Source organism: Passer domesticus, chromosome 19 (genome assembly GCF_036417665.1).
Source record: "Passer domesticus isolate bPasDom1 chromosome 19, bPasDom1.hap1, whole genome shotgun sequence".
NCBI classification, from domain to species: Eukaryota; Metazoa; Chordata; class Aves; order Passeriformes; family Passeridae; genus Passer; species Passer domesticus.
The window spans coordinates 8,462,494-8,482,054 of NC_087492.1; the positions used below are offsets into that span (position 1 = coordinate 8,462,494).

Consider the following 19,561-nt stretch of genomic DNA (forward strand, 5'->3'; position numbering starts at 1 on the left):
CTTACCTTTGGCTGTGCTGTGGCTCCTTGCTGGGGGGCATTGGCTGCAAATACGGCAGTGTCTCAGGATACCTGGGGAGGGCAGGAGTCACAGGGGTGTGACAGGGGACCAAAAACCTGTTCCTGTTAGAGGCGGCACCCACAAACCCATGGGATTGTACCCCATGGCATCCCGCTGCCTGTAGCCCTTGGGATGAGTGCCCACAGCCCCTGCTGATGGACAGGGCTGCAGAGGGGGCCCCCACATCAGCCCCTCCCCAGCAGACACTGGCACCCCTGTGCCCAGCAGGGTCACTGCTGGCACCCATCTCCCCCATGCCAGCCCCGCTGCCCCATGCCCTGGTGCTACTCACTGGCCAGGAACCTGCACGGTGAGCATGCGGTCACAGGACAGGCACGTGAAAGGCACTGGCAGCTGCCTGAGGAGGGTGAGGGAAGAGGGCTGGCTGAGCTCCTGGGGCCACAGCCCTGCAGCACACAGGCAGCAGCTGGCGGGCAGCAGCCAGGCGCTGGGCAGCTCACGGCACAGGGTCACGGCGTTTGCAGGCTGAACCGTGGGCTCTTGAGCCTCTTTCTCCCCATCCCCAGGGTGCTGGCTGAGGCCAGGGGAAGGCCACAGGCACCCATGTCACCATCCCAAGCAGCCCCTGCAGCGCTTGCAGCCCCTCTCGGGCACCAAAGTCCCCTGTGTGCATGGCAGGAGGGCAGGGCATGATCCAGCTCTGGGACACGGCGTGTCACAGCCCTGCCTGGGAGGAGCAGTTGCCCTCTCCCAGCCTGGCTTCTGGGAGCCTTTGCACCCACAGCCCCATTTTGCTTTGGGAGGGCTCTGTCCTGCAGGTGCCCTCTCCTTGTTCTTCCTTGCCTGTGTGCAACCTGCTGCTGGTGGAAGCAGAAGGTGCAGCTGCTTCATCTGCATCTCTGAGGTTCATTTAGCAGCAGAATTGGTGCCGTGGCAGGGGACCAGAGGGGCAGTGTGTGGGAGAGCTGGAGGGAATGGGACCATCACTGTCCCCAAAGCCATCAGTGTCTCCATCACACTCACTTCTTAATCCCAGCGGCGTTTTCACGCCTCAACCTATTCTCGAGATCCTCCATGTTCCTGTTCCAGGACTCCTCCAGGTGTTTGCGGAAAGTCTTCAGCTCCAGGCGATCCAGCTGTGAACAGGTGCACAGCCTCAGCCAGCTGCCCCAGGAGGTGACATGGAGCTCTCCCGGGAAAAGCCTGGAGGGGGATCCTCAGAGGGATGCTGCCTCAGGCTGCCAAGTCCCAAAGGTGCCAGTTCCTCAAGGTGGGGATGAGGTACCCCTCACCTTCTCCTCCATTGAATCACTGAACTGCTGCTGCATCTTATTCCAGTGCTGCTCCTGGCCTGAAATCTGGCTCTGCAACTCCTCCATCCTCTCATCCAGCTCCTCCATGTTCTCTTCAAACTGGCTGCAATTGACCTTGCTGCCCAAGGCAGCTTTGTCCGCCTTCTAGCAGAAGGGAAGAGCAGGAGAGCGGTGGGGAAAGGGATGAGGAAGGACAGGCAGGGCCAGCGTGTGTGAGGGGAGAGGGAGGAGTGCTTCCCCCAGGCCAGCATGGCCCTTTCAGGCTGCTGTGGCCCCATTTGCCCCGTCAGCCTGGTGAGCTTGGTCCCACCATCTGGAGGGTGAGGGACCCCCTGAGCTCAGGAAATTCTCCCTCCCCACACCAGTTCTGCCCCCCATCCCCCAAGGGCAAGGGGCATTTGTCACCCTGCCCGGGAGCCCCTGGGCTGGTACAGAGGCCCCTCTAGACTGTACCATGTCCATTGCTGCCAGCATGTCCTGCTGATCTGCCTTCTCCTTCTGCAGCTTCTCCAGAGACTGGAACAGCATCTTTCAGCACAGAAAGGAACTCATGACACAGCAAGGTTGGAGCTGCCTCTTGAGGCACACCCCAGGAGCCGGGAGCACACCCCTCTCCCCGTACCCAGAAAACATCGGGGAAATGCACTTGGAACAAGCACAGTGCTGAGAGGAGGTCGTCAGCAGGAGATTCCTTGTGGTCCCCCACCTGGAGTCTTCCTGGTGGATGCTCTGACCCTAAATGGGGTGAGTTTCAGCCACACACCTCAATATCCCTCTGCTTTTGTTGAGAGTCCTTTTGGAGGCTCTTTGATGTAAAGTTGAGTTTCTCAAAGTCTTTTTGGATCTCCAAAAACTTGGCTTCCATTTGCTGTCTCAGCTCCTGATCCTGCTCCCAGGATGAAAGAACATAAGGTGCTGACCCAAGGGGGGGTCTGTTTGCTCCACAGGGGTAAACACACACGACTCAGTGGCCATGAGCCCACCATGTCAAGAGGACATTTGCATCAAGGCTTTAATTACTGTCCATGCCACTGACTGGTCCAGGCCAATTTGGGCAGTTTGGCTCTCCCATAAGATTACAGCACAGCACAACAGAGCAGGAAGATGTGGCATGGAGCTGCAACAGGACCGTGCCAGGAGTGGTGGGAGTGCTCCCCCAGGACCTCACCTGCTCATTCAGCTGGTCGGCTGTCTCATTCAGCATCTGCTCCAGCATGGCATTCCTCCTCTCCTGCTGCTCTCCCATCTTCTGCAGCTCACGCTTTGTCTCCTGCCGCAAAGCCCTGGCCAGCGGGATGGGGGCAAGGGCAGGGTTACCCCTGCAGGGCTGCTGGGCACCTTGTGCCCACAAACCAGGATGCAGCCAGACCATCTGGGCTCCCTTGCAGCCCCCCAGGGTATGAAACCCACTCTTGTCCTCTTACTCAATTTGCTGAGAGATCTCCTTACTGCTCTCTTCTTTCCACTTGGCTATATCCTCCCTCAGCTTTTTAAGGTCTTCCTCCAGCTTCTTCATCTGGAAAGGACAGTGACAGTAGAGTCAGGGCCCAGCCATCATGTTGTCCCAGAGTGTGGGCCCTTTAGCTGCATGGGCAGCCCCACGGTCCTCCACCTGGGCCTGAGGCCCTGACACCAAAAACTGATTGTGGAGCCACATTGAAGTTCCCCATGAGAGCCCAAAGATTACATGACCCAACAGCTCACTAAGGCAAGAGACTCCTTAAGCTTCTTTATGTCTCCTTCCATGAGGAGCTGTGTTGTCTTTATCTTGTCAACCTCCTCACGCAGATCCTGGATGAGAGTCATGTCCTAGGAGAGAGCAGTGGTGGCAGTGAGCCTCTGGGAGGGTCAGTGGGGACCCGCAAGCCCTCGAGCCCTGCTGTGGTTTGCCAAGCACTAGGGACAGTGCAGGGCCAAGCTCAGCCAGGCTGGCAGGGCTCTGCAGGCAGCACGGTCCATGAATCTAGCAGGGCCAAGAGTGCTGAGCTTCCAACCAGCAGGGCAGAGGGTACGGGCTGCAGTCTCAGACCCAAAACTTGCTCCCAGCAGCAGCTCACCTGGTCCCGCGACATCAGGACCTTCTTCATTTCCTCCGACACATGACGCTGGCCAGCCTTTAACTTTTCAATCTCCTCCTGATGCTGGGAAACCATCAGGGTCTAGGAGAAAGCATTGTCAGAGACTTGTCTGTAGACAGTCTCTGTCTCAGACATGTTGGAAATATGACCTTGAGAACCACACACCTGTGCCTCCTGGAACTTCTTCATGTCCTCTGATATGCGGGAGAGTTCTGCCTTTATCCCACCAAATTCCTCGCGAAGAACCTGTAAAGCAGTTCAAGAATCAGGGATGTCAGAGGTGATGGCCTGGGAAGCAACACCCCAAAGAGCCCTACCCTGCCACGGGCAGCCCATGGCACAGCCAGGTGAGCAGGGAGAGTCCCAGTGCCACCTGCCCCAGCCGGGCTCAGTGCCAGAGCACTGAAGCCCATCCAGACAGCAAAGAGCCCCTGCCAGCGGCTCTGCCAGGGCAGTGAGGGCAGAGCCAAGCACGGCTGTGTGAGGAAGCAGAGAGGGGCTGTCTGCTGGGGGAGTGCCCAGGGGCGGGGAAGAGCCTCTACCTTGGACGTGTGTTTCTTATAGTCTTCCATCTCTTTCTTCATCTGTTTTATGTAAGTGGCCACATCAGCAAGTGAGGGGCCACTCAGCTGGCCTGGCCATGGCTCCTCACTTGTCAGGTACTGCACATCCAGGTGCTCCAGCACAGCCTGCAGCAGTTTTCTCAAGGCTGCAAAGTGAACAGATCCCTTCTGGGGTGTCCCAATGGCGAGATCCAGCATCTGGGAGAGGCTGAGTGTGTCCAGGGATGTTGCCATGACTGCACACACACTGTCCCTGATTTGTCACAAGCCTTCCTGCCCAGTTGGGCCTGTCTGGGATGAGCAAAATTGGTGACAAATGGGTTAAACAAAAGGCGTGATAGAAGCAATGAGCAAATGCGATAAGGAAAAGGATGAGTAGCCAGCAGGCTCCTTCCTCCCTCCTTGTCCCTTGCAGGACTGGAACCGGGTTGCTGGTGGCCCTCCTCATCACAACACCCGTTGCCAGGCAACGCACCACTCCGCTCCTGGTAACCAGTGGGTTCCAGACTCATGAAGTCATAGATTAATGGAGCCTTGGAATGGCTGGGGCTGGAAGGGACCTAAAAGATCATCTCGTTTCAGCCCCGGTCAGGGACAGGTCAAGGAACATTTTCCGCTAGACCAGGTTGCTGCAAGTGCCACCTAACCTGGTCTTGGACATTTCCAGGAATGGTGCAGACTGTGGCAAGGCATCACCACGCTCACAGGGAAGAATTTCTTCCCAATATCCCACCGATCTCTCCCCTCTCTCAGTGTGAAGCTGCTCCCATGTCAGGCCCTTGTGCAAAGTCCACCTCCAGCCCTTTTGTAGTCCTTTTATTTGCCAAAACATGCTCCAAGGTCTCCCAGGAGAGTACAGCCTCATTGTCTTTCTTTTTTATCCGTTGAAGATGTGTGTTACACCTAAGCCAGTTGCTTCACTGCTGCAAAGCCAGGGCCTGGTTTGGAGCATCCATTGGGATCAGCCTTTGCCAGGGAAGCAGTGGGGTGCTGTTCCTCATGCTGGGGGTGCAGGAGGAGCCCCGTGAGCCCCTGGCTGAGCTGTAGGGTTGTTGGGGCACAGACTCCTTTCTCCTCAGGAGTTCAGGGTAGAGAGTCTCCATGGGTGAAGCCCAACAGCAGTTAGGATGCAAAGTAATGAAGAGAATTATGTGATTGAGAATGGATGACCATTGATTCCTTTGTTTGCAAAAGACAGATAACTAAGTCAAAAGCTTTTTCTATGTGTGTGGCTTGAACTATCCGCTCCACTCGTCCTGAGGAGAATAAAGTAACGCCCAACTTGCCAAAACTAAAAGGATAGTCTTTGAGGATTTCATCTATCCTGGTTTTGGTGACAGTTGCTAATGACCCAGGTGGAACTTTCCTCCTTCTTTTGCTCCATGGATTGATGGGATCGAGAGGACTCCAGTGCACTCCAAAGATTTTTCCGGGAGATCCTCTGATGCCCTAATCCAGTGAGTTCAAGGCAAAGAGCCCTGGGATTATAGGAAGGTCATTCAGACACACTATTAACTCCTGGTGGAGGAATTGTGGTAATGGCAAAAGTGGGGGAAGAGGCTGAGAGAGGGCATGCTCAGAATGTTCAGCAGGGAAGGCTGGACAAGTATTTCCCTCCTGCACATCCCTGGTGGGAGGAGGGGGAAAACACTGTCACTGTGTTGGTGTGCACCAATGGAATTCCAGGGAAATCAAGACACTGGAACCAGTAAGGATTCAGTTGGAGCCTGATGGAAGACTGGTCAGGCAGAACAATTATTCTTTGAAGTTAGAAGGTAGAAGAGGGTTAGAAGAATGAATTGCTAAATTTTGGAAGATGGGTCACTAAGGGAATGTGAGTCACAATATAGCACTCCTCTCCTGCCAGTAAAGGAAGCACACACTAAGGAACACAGGCCAGTACAAGATGTCAGAGCTGTCAAGGAAATAGTGTGAGACTGGTGTGAGACCCAGTGGCAGCAAGGCCTTATACACTCTTCACCTCAGTTAAGGAAACTGATGAGTCCACTGTTGTGGATGTTAAGGATGATTCTTTCTGCATTGCCCTTGAAACTGAAAGTCAACTCTTGTTTCTGGAACGTTCCTTGATGGGCCATGAAAACCAATTGAGGTGGACTGTTCTTCCTCCAGGGTTCAAAAATCACCCCACATTATTTGAGAAATGTCTCAATTTGAGACAAGTTAGGAGGAAACATCTCCTCTAACGAAAACAGGTTTTGGCACGCCTTGCCTCCCACAGCAAGGAAATTTTTGGAAGAAAGTGAAAAAAGCTGTTTATTTAACACACAGTGTGCAGGCAGGCATGGGAAAAAGAATGAATAATGTTAGATATTCAAGCCTTCTCATTGTGGGGTAGGCTGGTGGATTCAGAGCTCTTTCTGTAGGCGTGGCTCGGCTCCTCCCGAGTCCAGAGCGGGGATGTGCATCCCAGGGCCTCCCCTGCGGGCCAAGGCACAGGGCTGCCGGCGATGTTCTGGTGCTTCAGACCAGGGAAAAGCAAAAACCGTTCCAGGAGAAGAAGCCACAGTCCTGGAAAAACTTCTGCCATTGTCAAAGAAACAAGAAGCCAGCTGAAAGCCGAGATGTACTCCCTCTGTCTGTGCTGCACAACACAGCTGAGGGAGCCTGGGGGAGGATGTTGGAAAACCACACCAAAAGAATTCCACTGGCTTTGCACCCCTCTCTCAGACCTAGCTTAAAGTTACAGGACCCATGTCTGGGCATAAAGCAGACAATAGGAGACACAGTATCATGCTGTCACCCTGTCATGGTTTGACTCTGCCACAGTGCCAGTGCCTCCATGAATATACACTTTCTCTGGTGGCTTCTGTGAGATGTGATCAGGAACAGAGCAAAGCAGGCTCCAACTCAGGAATAAAGGAAACTAATTTTATTAATTACAACATCTAAAAAGGAACAAACAAAAAACTAAGAATGAAAACCCTCCAAATCCATTCCTCCTCCTCCTCCACTCCATTTTCTCCACAGAATGAAATAACACCATAGATTTCCACCACATCACGATCTCTCACATAATCAGTCCATCATCACCCCTCAAGTAATCAACCCTCAAATCCATCAGAGAGAGAGGAGTCCCCCCTTGCACTATAGGCTTCCCCCAGAAACACAATTGAAACTTCTTGTGTTTCCGTGTCACTCGTGGCACCACCCAGAGAACATCAGCCCTCGTGACTTCTTCCCTCCATGTCCAGTGCTCTCACCACTGCACATGGGCCAGGACTGCTTTTAGGGCTCCCCGTTTAAGGATGCTCCACTCAGTTCCAAAAGCAGCAGTCTCTCAAATTCAGGACACCAGTCCCCCCCAGATTTAAACCCCTGGGGCCGAGGGGCCTCATGAACAGAGATCTTCCCCTCCTGGAGACAGAGGGCATCCCACACCCTCCTCAGCCATCTCTGTTCCCGCCACTGCTTCACTCTTGACTCCAAGGCATTGCCTCCCCCTAAATACAGTCTCTGAGTCACAGGAAGAACATGGGTCTGTCCATGGCCATACAAGAAAGAGTCCAGCTCAAGGCCAATCCATCATCTCTGCCCACCTAGGATTCTTCTCACCTCTTCTGACATCTCTCACGTGCACCAACTTTCCTCACACTTGCCCATTTCTTCATACTTCACCTTTATCTTCTCATTCTCATTCAGGAGGATCAGTATTTGTAAGGTTTCCATTATTTTACAAAGGGGTTAAAATCTGGGCCTCTGCCTGCCCAGAACTCCCACAGCTGCCGGGCACCTTCTCTCGCCGCATCCCCCACTTCTGGCCGGCCGTGCTGCCAGTCCATGATACTGAATTCCAAGGCAGCACAGGCACTGGCTCTCTCTCTCTCTGTCTCCCGTGGGGTAGGAGGGGGGCCTGATGCTTCTCAGTCTCCTCCACCCTTCCATCTTGCAAGGCCTTCACTCCCCTCCTCTGCCCGAGGCTCCGGCCTACCTCACCCGGCCGCATGGCTTCCCTCCCCCAGCCAGCCCAGGCTGGGCAGGGGAGCTCTGAGCTCCTTTACAGACTGAAACTAAGAGAGAGTTCTCCTGGCAGTTCTTGCTTTTAACCCCCTGTGTTCTCAGAGGCAGTCCATACCTTCGGTGGCCAAACCAGGTGCCAATATTCAAATCCAAGCACTGACTGGTTTGACCACAACCTCCCAAAAAACTCACTTCCGTCTTAACCCACGACACACCCCAAGACAAAAACCAATTGACAAAAGAATTGGAGGGATGGTGTTGCGCTTTGAATTTATCTTATTGATTCCTTTTTAAGTGCATCGTTCTGTCCTCGTGCCCTCATGTTCTCCCTGAGATGGTTTACTCCTGGGTTTTACCCTCCCTCAAAGCTGCCCCTCATGTCATTCTCCACCCCTTGTTCCAGCTCTTTCCCTGCCTGTCAAGGCAACTGAGCCCCTTATTCCTGAACCTTCTCTGCCCGTTAACTCTCAGGCCAATCCCTGTTCGCAACATCCCTTTGGAATCCCCCTACTCCTGGAAGCCCCATTGGCGCATGTGAGCCATCCTCTGCACCCTCCTACCCCAACTGGCCCCAGATGCTTGATGTAATCCCCTCACTCCTCCCCTGAGGATTCCCTATTGGTTTGCTGTTTGTATCCACCCCCTGATTTGTATCTGTACAAAGCCCCTTGCACAGGAGTGCCTGGGGCTCTTTGTGTGAGCTCCTTTCTCCTGGAATAAGCTGTTCCTTGTGGAACATCTAGACAGACAGCTTTCTCCTCTGCCTGGTTCCTGATGTGGCTTCTATCTGGCATCTTAGAGCAAGTGGCTGTAAAGGTTCTGTCTCTGGTAAATCCCCATACCCAGGCAGATCCCTATTGCTGGTGGGGTGCTGGAGTTCTAAGAGCTGGCCAGGGCTCTGGCAGTCACTTCAGAATGGGAAAAGGAGAATGAAGATACCCCTTTGCTGCAGTATGCAGGTGATACTTTAATTGCTAATGGAACTCATGCTGGATGCATTGAAATGACTCTTAAGTTTCCTGAACATTCTGAGACAAGCCAGTTACAGGGTATCCAAGAAGAAGGCCCAAAGTGTCAAAGAAGTGCCCTAATGCCAAACCTACCTGAGGCTCATTTCCCAGGGACAGCAAAGCCTTGCAACCAAAAGGGTGGAGGGGATTTGTGAAACTCCAGAGCCAAGGTCTGTTTGCAAGTTAGGAATATTTCTAGGAATGGGTGGTTGGTGTGGGCTCAGGATTTTTAATTCTGGCCTATGGGTAAGACCTTTATATGAGACCCTGAGAATCGCCCAAGGAGGTGCTACACCAAGGAGGTGCTACAGTGGACCCCAGAATGCCAGAGGCTTTCAGAGACCCCAAGAGAGCTCTAATGCCAGCCCAGCACAGGCATTACCTGACTTGAGCAAGCCTCTTGAGCAGATTGTTCATGAGCACTGACGTGTTGCACTACGGGTGTTAGCTCAGAGGTTATGCACATGGAAAAGGGCCATAAGATATTTTTCCAAACAAGTGGACAGTGTAAGTTAAGGGATGTCCCTTAACTGCCTTTGACTTGGAGCAGGAGCTGCGCTTTAATCCAAGAAGCCCCGAATGGACCATGGGCCAGATAATGACTGCTCATGTTCCCCCCTTGGTCCTCTCTGTTCTAGAACACAAAGGAGGCCACTGGTGACCCCCAAGTCGAATGCTGAAGTATCAAGTTGTCTTGTTGGAGCAGGATGATGGGGAACTGCAAACAACTCCTTTGCCTTGCACCCAGCCACGTTCCTGGAATCTGTACCAGAAAGTCAAGAAGCCTCACAACATGCCTGTGTTCCAACGACTGAGCAGCTTCACTCCAGCAGAGGAGATCCTCCGGTAGAAGATCCGGCCTCGCAATTGTCCACAGGTGGGAGCAGCTTTGTGAGCAAAGGAAAGCAGAAGTTTGGCTGTGCAGTAGGGCCCAATCCAAGCCGTCCCATTACCTCTTACCACCTCTGCACACAGGGCTGAGCTGCTCAGTCTATGGCAGCCTGGAATTGTCTCAGGGGAAGAATGGGAACACATGGGCTAATGCTAACCGTGCCTTTGGAGCAGTACCTGCCCACGGAGCTCTCTGGAACAAAGGAGGGCTCCTTTCAGCACAAGGATCCTCTGTCAAAGGTGGAGACATTACCAGACAATTACTAGAAAGTGTTCAGGTACCAGCCCAAGTGGCTCTCATGCATTGTAAAGCTCATCCATTAGGAAATACATCAGTTAGTGTAGGAAACCGACTGGCAGATAAAGCTGCTAAAGGGCTGGCAGAGAAAAGCATCCCAATAGTTGCTGTACCAAAATGTGTGACCTTTCAAATGTAACCCCAGAATAACAAGCCCAAGACAAAATGCTGGCAAAATTGAATGGCCCTGGATCTAAAATAGTATAAGTTTTGCCAAAAAGTTTTACTAAGTAGTTTAATAGGAATTATTGCATTTTAGTGTCTTAAGTCTTTCTAAATATCCAATGATTTAATGGAAGTAATCCTAAATGAAATAATTAAGAGTAGTTTCAAAAGGGGGAATTGTTGGAAATGATATAACTTTTTAATTCGCTATTCCAGTTATTTGTTTTCGTTAACTCTGTTAATAATGGCTTCACTTAATCATAAGCAGTGCAGTTTTCCACTGAAGCATGTAGCAAGATTTTATTCAAACTGCTGTTAGTGGAACATTATTTGGGAAAATAACTGAACTTTTAAGTTTTGCTAAATGAACTTGACGTGATTCAGTGAAAAAAGATTGGGATAGAGAAATGGGGCTAAGAACTGGACACCAGGAATACAGAATTTGTAGAGTGTGAGGACAAGGTGTGGAAACCAGAGGTAAAGAAGAAACGAACAAGGAGAATTCCACTCTTCATGTACTGAAAACAATATCTGGACTAATTAAATTAAAAGTGGACCAATTAACATTGTTATCACAACCAGAAAGAAATAAAGACTTGAATTTCATATTAGGGATTAGGCATTCTTTACTGCAAAGCCAGATGTATGGGGGATGGCTGCACAGAGAGTACATGCTGTGTACAGGAAAAGCCCCTGTTGAAATACTGTATTTGTCATCATATTCATAACTATTCTCAGAAGAAACATACATATGGCAATAATTTCCCCCAAGACATGACTATACATTCCCTCCCCTCAGCACATGCACTCTTCTGCCCTGGGAGTCTCCTTGGCAGTCTCGGGTGGTCGGTGAACCCACAGTCATACCTGACCACGTGGTGAAATGGTGCTTCTTTGCAAATGAGGAGAAAAGTTGGTATAGCTGGCTGGGTATTTAATTAGTGAAAGCTTAGATCGATGGGCTGTAGATTGACTCCCCTCTTGGTAAAAGTTTATCCTGCTTTTGATGGTGTGGTTCCATGGACTTGGCAAAATGAGCATAGTGTGGAGCCCGCCAGGAGCAAGCAATTGTTCATCTGGCAGCAGCATGAGAACTGAGAAATCAATAACAAATGGATGATAGGAGATTAATGAATGAAGAGAAATATGTAATTTACAGGCAATGAGCATTAACTTGTTTTGCTGAAAATACATAGTGAAAAATTTAGAGAGTGGGTGTGCATTCTGAGTGGAGCTATTCCTATGTACCCCAGAGCTGGGAATAAAGTAATGCCTGATAACTAATAGTAAAAATAGTGTAGGACACTTTGATTTATCCCAGTGTTTTCAGAGGCAATGGGAAAAGGCTGTGTGTGTCTTTCAGAAGGTTTTTTATTAACGTAATACAATGAAAATGTTATTTCTCAGACAACAATTGTCCCAGAGTTTACTCTCTGCTGAGACGACGTCCCTGGTGGAGCACTGGGTTCCCAGTCCTGTCCAGCTACTTGAGGGCTGTCGAAGTCTCCCGGGGCTGGAGTGGCTGGAGGAGCCCTGGTGCCCTGGAGACGTGTCGGGGGGCTGTGCCTGGCCGGTGATGCCGAGAGGTGGCAGGGCCTGGGGGGAGAGGCAAGGCTGAGCCCCCAGGCCCCGGGGCTGCCCCGTCTGGGTCAGCTCAGCCAGCTCAGAACGGGGCAGCAGGAGGGTCACCTGCTTGGCCAGAGACCCGCAGGGAGCAGGTGCAGACCCAGCAGACAGCCAGTCTCTTGTCCCCCTGCTCCCCGTGCCCTGACAGGGCCACACCTGGCTCATCCAGTGTCCTGGTCACCACAGGAAGCTGGTCATTGCGGCCCCTCGGCATGTGTCCACCCCTGCCCAGCAGCTGGGTCACTCTGGGCTGGGAAGGAGAGAGCAGCTGGCTGAAAGGCAGGGTCCAGTCCAGCATTCCCTAGCAACCCTCCCAAAGCAGCTGTGCCCGAGGAAACTGAAGGCACAAATTCACCCAGGATCCTCAGCATCGCCTGGCCCGCCCCCAGTACACGTGCCATGTCCTCACCTTCATCATCCCTACCTTGTTGGGGCGGGTCACGAGTCCCTGCAGAAATGCACTCGTACGGGGAGAATCCTGAACAGGTGGCAGTTTGAAACTGCTGCTCTGATGGTTGCCAGAGCTCTGTGGCACATGGGAGCCACCGCCACGGACCACTGGCCTCCTGTGGGATGGGGCAGAGGATCCTCAGTGCCCAGCCCTGTGGCACTCTGGGCACCACCCTGCTGTGCCAGGGAGGGGACTGGCAGTGCTGCCTGCAGGGGCCTGTCCCTGACAGCTCCTGTCCACCTGCTGCAGGAGCCCCCAGCCCATCCACCCGGCTGGATCTGCTGGCTCTGTCCCCACGGCCAGGTGTGCTGGCCATGGCCGTGGCAGGTCCCTGTGCACAGGACACCAGCTGGCAGGAGCTGGTCGGTCCCTGCTGCAGAGCTTGGTTTTTGGGAACTCCTTTCACAGGAGGCATACAACTCCCCACCAAGCGTGAGCTCAAATTGAAAACAGACACAGCTCATCAGATGTGCTTTCAGCAACCTTGGGACAGAGATGTGGGTGAGACAGGGCAGGCAAGGCAAGGAATGCAATACCCCCCAGGCCTGGGGCAAGCACTGGCCCTCCACAGCTGCCTTCTGCTCCCTGGCTCTGCCCAGCCCCGCCAGGCTCCTCTCCCCCAGCCCAGGTGCAGAGCCCTCCTTGCTGTGGCAGGGCTACGCTGCACCCCAGGAGCCAGGGATGTGTCCTCAGGGCCCTTACCTTTGGCTGTGCTGTGGCTCCTTGCTGGGGGGCATTGGCTGCAAATACGGCAGTGTCTCGGGATACCTGGGGAGGGCAGGAGTCACAGGGGTGTGACAGGGGACCAAGAACCTGTTCCTGTTAGAGGCGGCACCCACAAACCCATGGGATTGTACCCCATGGCATCCCGCTGCCTGTAGCCCTTGGGATGAGTGCCCACAGCCCCTGCTGATGGGCAGGGCTGCAGAGGGGGCCCCCACATCAGCCCCTCCCCAGCAGACACTGGCACCCCTGTGCCCAGCAGGGTCACTGCTGGCACCCATCTCCCCCATGCCAGCCCCGCTGCCCCCATGCCCTGGTGCTACTCACTGGCCAGGAACCTGCACGGTGAGCATGCGGTCACAGGACAGGCACGTGAAAGGCACTGGCAGCTGCCTGAGGAGGGTGAGGGAAGAGGGCTGGCTGAGCTCCTGGGGCCACAGCCCTGCAGCACACAGGCAGCAGCTGGCGGGCAGCAGCCAGGCGCTGGGCAGCTCACGGCACAGGGTCACGGCGTTTGCAGGCTGAACCGTGGGCTCTTGAGCCTCTTTCTCCCCATCCCCAGGGTGCTGGCTGAGGCCAGGGGAAGGCCACAGGCACCCATGTCACCATCCCAAGCAGCCCCTGCAGCGCTTGCAGCCCCTCTCGGGCACCAAAGTCCCCTGTGTGCATGGCAGGAGGGCAGGGCATGATCCAGCTCTGGGACACGGCGTGTCACAGCCCTGCCTGGGAGGAGCAGTTGCCCTCTCCCAGCCTGGCTTCTGGGAGCCTTTGCACCCACAGCCCCATTTTGCTTTGGGAGGGCTCTGTCCTGCAGGTGCCCTCTCCTTGTTCTTCCTTGCCTGTGTGCAACCTGCTGCTGGTGGAAGCAGAAGGTGCAGCTGCTTCATCTGCATCTCTGAGGTTCATTTAGCAGCAGAATTGGTGCCGTGGCAGGGGACCAGAGGGGCAGTGTGTGGGAGAGCTGGAGGGAATGGGACCATCACTGTCCCCAAAGCCATCAGTGTCTCCATCACACTCACTTCTTAATCCCAGCGGCGTTTTCACGCCTCAACCTATTCTCGAGAGCCTCCATGTTCCTGTTCCAGGACTCCTCCAGGTGTTTGCGGAAAGTCTTCAGCTCCAGGCGATCCAGCTGTGAACAGGTGCACAGCCTCAGCCAGCTGCCCCAGGAGGTGACATGGAGCTCTCCCGGGAAAAGCCTGGAGGGGGATCCTCAGAGGGATGCTGCCTCAGGCTGCCAAGTCCCAAAGGTGCCAGTTCCTCAAGGTGGGGATGAGGTACCCCTCACCTTCTCCTCCATTGAATCACTGAACTGCTGCTGCATCTTATTCCAGTGCTGCTCCTGGCCTGAAATCTGGCTCTGCAACTCCTCCATCCTCTCATCCAGCTCCTCCATGTTCTCTTCAAACTGGCTGCAATTGACCTTGCTGCCCAAGGCAGCTTTGTCCGCCTTCTAGCAGAAGGGAAGAGCAGGAGAGCGGTGGGGAAAGGGATGAGGAAGGACAGGCAGGGCCAGCGTGTGTGAGGGGAGAGGGAGGAGTGCTTCCCCCAGGCCAGCATGGCCCTTTCAGGCTGCTGTGGCCCCATTTGCCCCGTCAGCCTGGTGAGCTTGGTCCCACCATCTGGAGGGTGAGGGACCCCCTGAGCTCAGGAAATTCTCCCTCCCCACACCAGTTCTGCCCCCCATCCCCCAAGGGCAAGGGGCATTTGTCACCCTGCCCGGGAGCCCCTGGGCTGGTACAGAGGCCCCTCTAGACTGTACCATGTCCATTGCTGCCAGCATGTCCTGCTGATCTGCCTTCTCCTTCTGCAGCTTCTCCAGAGACTGGAACAGCATCTTTCAGCACAGAAAGGAACTCATGACACAGCAAGGTTGGAGCTGCCTCTTGAGGCACACCCCAGGAGCCGGGAGCACACCCCTCTCCCCGTACCCAGAAAACATCGGGGAAATGCACTTGGAACAAGCACAGTGCTGAGAGGAGGTCGTCAGCAGGAGATTCCTTGTGGTCCCCCACCTGGAGTCTTCCTGGTGGATGCTCTGACCCTAAATGGGGTGAGTTTCAGCCACACACCTCAATATCCCTCTGCTTTTGTTGAGAGTCCTTTTGGAGGCTCTTTGATGTAAAGTTGAGTTTCTCAAAGTCTTTTTGGATCTCCAAAAACTTGGCTTCCATTTGCTGTCTCAGCTCCTGATCCTGCTCCCAGGATGAAAGAACATAAGGTGCTGACCCAAGGGGGGGTCTGTTTGCTCCACAGGGGTAAACACACACGACTCAGTGGCCATGAGCCCACCATGTCAAGAGGACATTTGCATCAAGGCTTTAATTACTGTCCATGCCACTGACTGGTCCAGGCCAATTTGGGCAGTTTGGCTCTCCCATAAGATTACAGCACAGCACAACAGAGCAGGAAGATGTGGCATGGAGCTGCAACAGGACCGTGCCAGGAGTGGTGGGAGTGCTCCCCCAGGACCTCACCTGCTCATTCAGCTGGTCGGCTGTCTCATTCAGCATCTGCTCCAGCATGGCATTCCTCCTCTCCTGCTGCTCTCCCATCTTCTGCAGCTCACGCTTTGTCTCCTGCCGCAAAGCCCTGGCCAGCGGGATGGGGGCAAGGGCAGGGTTACCCCTGCAGGGCTGCTGGGCACCTTGTGCCCACAAACCAGGATGCAGCCAGACCATCTGGGCTCCCTTGCAGCCCCCCAGGGTATGAAACCCACTCCTGTCCTCTTACTCAATTTGCTGAGAGATCTCCTTACTGCTCTCTTCTTTCCACTTGGCTATATCCTCCCTCAGCTTTTTAAGGTCTTCCTCCAGCTTCTTCATCTGGAAAGGACAGTGACAGTAGAGTCAGGGCCCAGCCATCATGTTGTCCCAGAGTGTGGGCCCTTTAGCTGCATGGGCAGCCCCACGGTCCTCCACCTGGGCCTGAGGCCCTGACACCAAAAACTGATTGTGGAGCCACATTGAAGTTCCCCATGAGAGCCCAAAGATTACATGACCCAACAGCTCACTAAGGCAAGAGACTCCTTAAGCTTCTTTATGTCTCCTTCCATGAGGAGCTGTGTTGTCTTTATCTTGTCAACCTCCTCACGCAGATCCTGGATGAGAGTCATGTCCTAGGAGAGAGCAGTGGTGGCAGTGAGCCTCTGGGAGGGTCAGTGGGGACCCGCAAGCCCTCGAGCCCTGCTGTGGTTTGCCAAGCACTAGGGACAGTGCAGGGCCAAGCTCAGCCAGGCTGGCAGGGCTCTGCAGGCAGCACGGTCCATGAATCTAGCAGGGCCAAGAGTGCTGAGCTTCCAACCAGCAGGGCAGAGGGTACGGGCTGCAGTCTCAGACCCAAAACTTGCTCCCAGCAGCAGCTCACCTGGTCCCGCGACATCAGGACCTTCTTCATTTCCTCCGACACATGACGCTGGCCAGCCTTTAACTTTTCAATCTCCTCCTGATGCTGGGAAACCATCAGGGTCTAGGAGAAAGCATTGTCAGAGACTTGTCTGTAGACAGTCTCTGTCTCAGACATGTTGGAAATATGACCTTGAGAACCACACACCTGTGCCTCCTGGAACTTCTTCATGTCCTCTGATATGCGGGAGAGTTCTGCCTTTATCCCACCAAATTCCTCGCGAAGAACCTGTAAAGCAGTTCAAGAATCAGGGATGTCAGAGGTGATGGCCTGGGAAGCAACACCCCAAAGAGCCCTACCCTGCCACGGGCAGCCCATGGCACAGCCAGGTGAGCAGGGAGAGTCCCAGTGCCACCTGCCCCAGCCGGGCTCAGTGCCAGAGCACTGAAGCCCATCCAGACAGCAAAGAGCCCCTGCCAGCGGCTCTGCCAGGGCAGTGAGGGCAGAGCCAAGCACGGCTGTGTGAGGAAGCAGAGAGGGGCTGTCTGCTGGGGGAGTGCCCAGGGGCGGGGAAGAGCCTCTACCTTGGACGTGTGTTTCTTATAGTCTTCCATCTCTTTCTTCATCTGTTTTATGTAAGTGGCCACATCAGCAAGTGAGGGGCCACTCAGCTGGCCTGGCCATGGCTCCTCACTTGTCAGGTACTGCACGTCCAGGTGCTCCAGCACAGCCTGCAGCAGTTTTCTCAAGGCTGCAAAGTGAACAGATCCCTTCTGGGGTGTCCCAATGGCGAGATCCAGCATCTGGGAGAGGCTGAGTGTGTCCAGGGATGTTGCCATGACTGCACACACTCTGTCCCTGATTTGTCACAAGCCTTCCTGCCCAGTTGGGCCTGTCTGGGATGAGCAAAATTGGTGACAAATGGGTTAAACAAAAGGCGTGATAGAAGCAATGAGCAAATGCGATAAGGAAAAGGATGAGTAGCCAGCAGGCTCCTTCCTCCTTCCTTGTCCCTTGCAGGACTGGAACCGGGTTGCTGGTGGCCCTCCTCATCACAACACCCGTTGCCAGGCAACGCACCACTCCGCTCCTGGTAACCAGTGGGTTCCAGACTCATGAAGTCATAGATTAATGGAGCCTTGGAATGGCTGGGGCTGGAAGGGACCTAAAAGATCATCTCGTTTCAGCCCCGGTCAGGGACAGGTCAAGGAACATTTTCCGCTAGACCAGGTTGCTGCAAGTGCCACCTAACCTGGTCTTGGACATTTCCAGGAATGGTGCAGACTGTGGCAAGGCATCACCACGCTCACAGGGAAGAATTTCTTCCCAATATCCCACCGATCTCTCCCCTCTCTCAGTGTGAAGCTGTTCCCATGTCAGGCCCTTGTGCAAAGTCCACCTCCAGCCCTTTTGTAGTCCTTTTATTTGCCAAAACATGCTCCAAGGTCTCCCAGGAGAGTACAGCCTCATTGTCTTTCTTTTTTATCCGTTGAAGATGTGTGTTACACCTAAGCCAGTTGCTTCACTGCTGCAAAGCCAGGGCCTGGTTTGGAGCATCCATTGGGATCAGCCTTTGCCAGGGAAGCAGTGGGGTGCTGTTCCTCATGCTGGGGGTGCAGGAGGAGCCCCGTGAGCCCCTGGCTGAGCTGTAGGGTTGTTGGGGCACAGACTCCTTTCTCCTCAGGAGTTCAGGGTAGAGAGTCTCCATGGGTGAAGCCCAACAGCAGTTAGGATGCAAAGTAATGAAGAGAATTATGGGATTGAGAATGGATGACCATTGATTCCTTTGTTTGCACATAAACAGATAACTAAGTCAAAAGCTTTTTCTATGTGTGTGGCTCGAACTATCCGCTCCACTCGTCCTGAGGAGAATAAAGTAACGCCCAACATGCCAAAACTAAAAGGATAGTCTTTGAGGATTTCATCTATCCTGGTTTTGGTGACAGTTGCTAATGATCCAGGTGGAACTTTCCTCCTTCTTTTGCTCCATGGATTGATGGGATCGAGAGGACTCCGGTGCACTCCAAAGATTTTTCCGGGAGATCCTCTGATGCCCTAATCCAGTGAGTTCAAGGCAAAGAGCCCTGGGATTATAGGAAGGTCATTCAGACACACTATTAACTCCTGGTGGAGGAATTGTGGTAATGGCAAAAGTGGGGGAAGAGGCTGAGAGAGGGCATGCTCAGAATGTTCAGCAGGGAAGGCTGGACAAGTATTTCCCTCCTGCACATCCCTGGTGGGAGGAGGGGGAAAACACTGTCACTGTGTTGGTGTGCACCAATGGAATTCCAGGGAAATCAAGACACTGGAACCAGTAAGGATTCAGTTGGAGCCTGATGGAAGACTGGTCAGGCAGAACAATTATTCTTTGAAGTTAGAAGGTAGAAGAGGGTTAGAAGAATGAATTGCTAAATTTTGGAAGATGGGTCACTAAGGGAATGTGAGTCACAATATAGCACTCCTCTCCTGCCAGTAAAGGAAGCACACACTAAGGAACACAGGCCAGTACAAGATGTCAGAGCTGTCAAGGAAATAGTGTGAGACTGGTGTGAGACCCAGTGGCAGCAAGGCCTTATGCACTCTTCACCTCAGTTAAGGAAACTGATGAGTCCACTGTTGTGGATGTTAAGGATGATTCTTTCTGCATTGCCCTTGAAACTGAAAGTCAACTCTTGTTTCTGGAACGTTCCTTGATGGGCCATGAAAACCAATTGAGGTGCACTGTTCTTCCTCCAGGGTTCAAAAATCACCCCACATTATTTGAGAAATGTCTCAATTTGAGACAAGTTAGGAGGAAACATCTCCTCTAATGAAAACAGGTTTTGGCACGCCTTCCCTCCCACAGCAAGGAAATTTTTGGAAGAAAGTGAAAAAAGCTGTTTATTTAACACACAGTGTGCAGGCAGGCATGGGAAAAAGAATGAATAATGTTAGATATTCAAGCCTTCTCATTGTGGGGTAGGCTGGTGGATTCAGAGCTCTTTCTGTAGGCGTGGCTCGGTTCCTCCCGAGTCCAGAGCCGGGATGTGCATCCCAAGGCCTCCCCTGCGGGACAAGGCACAGGGCTGCCGGCGATGTTCTGGTGCTTCAGACCAGGGA

General features: G+C 53.4%; 1 protein-coding gene across 1 annotated transcript in view; it reads right to left on the reverse strand.

Moving 5' to 3' along the window:
• Positions 1-19,561, reverse strand: part of LOC135283896 (trichohyalin-like) — a 120,858-nt gene that overhangs the window by 79,400 nt on the left and 21,897 nt on the right. The window contains exons 12-25 of the mRNA XM_064395045.1: positions 16,670-16,750; positions 16,484-16,585; positions 16,131-16,235; positions 15,876-15,942; positions 15,049-15,161; positions 14,137-14,249; positions 13,097-13,162; positions 12,353-12,404; positions 3,578-3,658; positions 3,392-3,493; positions 3,039-3,143; positions 2,098-2,220; positions 1,045-1,157; positions 6-71 (exon numbers count right to left, since the gene is read on the reverse strand). Of these exons, the coding sequence (XP_064251115.1) occupies positions 6-71; positions 1,045-1,157; positions 2,098-2,220; positions 3,039-3,143; positions 3,392-3,493; positions 3,578-3,658; positions 12,353-12,404; positions 13,097-13,162; positions 14,137-14,249; positions 15,049-15,161; positions 15,876-15,942; positions 16,131-16,235; positions 16,484-16,585; positions 16,670-16,750 (1,289 nt within the window). The remainder of the gene's footprint in view (positions 1-5; positions 72-1,044; positions 1,158-2,097; positions 2,221-3,038; positions 3,144-3,391; positions 3,494-3,577; positions 3,659-12,352; positions 12,405-13,096; positions 13,163-14,136; positions 14,250-15,048; positions 15,162-15,875; positions 15,943-16,130; positions 16,236-16,483; positions 16,586-16,669; positions 16,751-19,561) is intronic.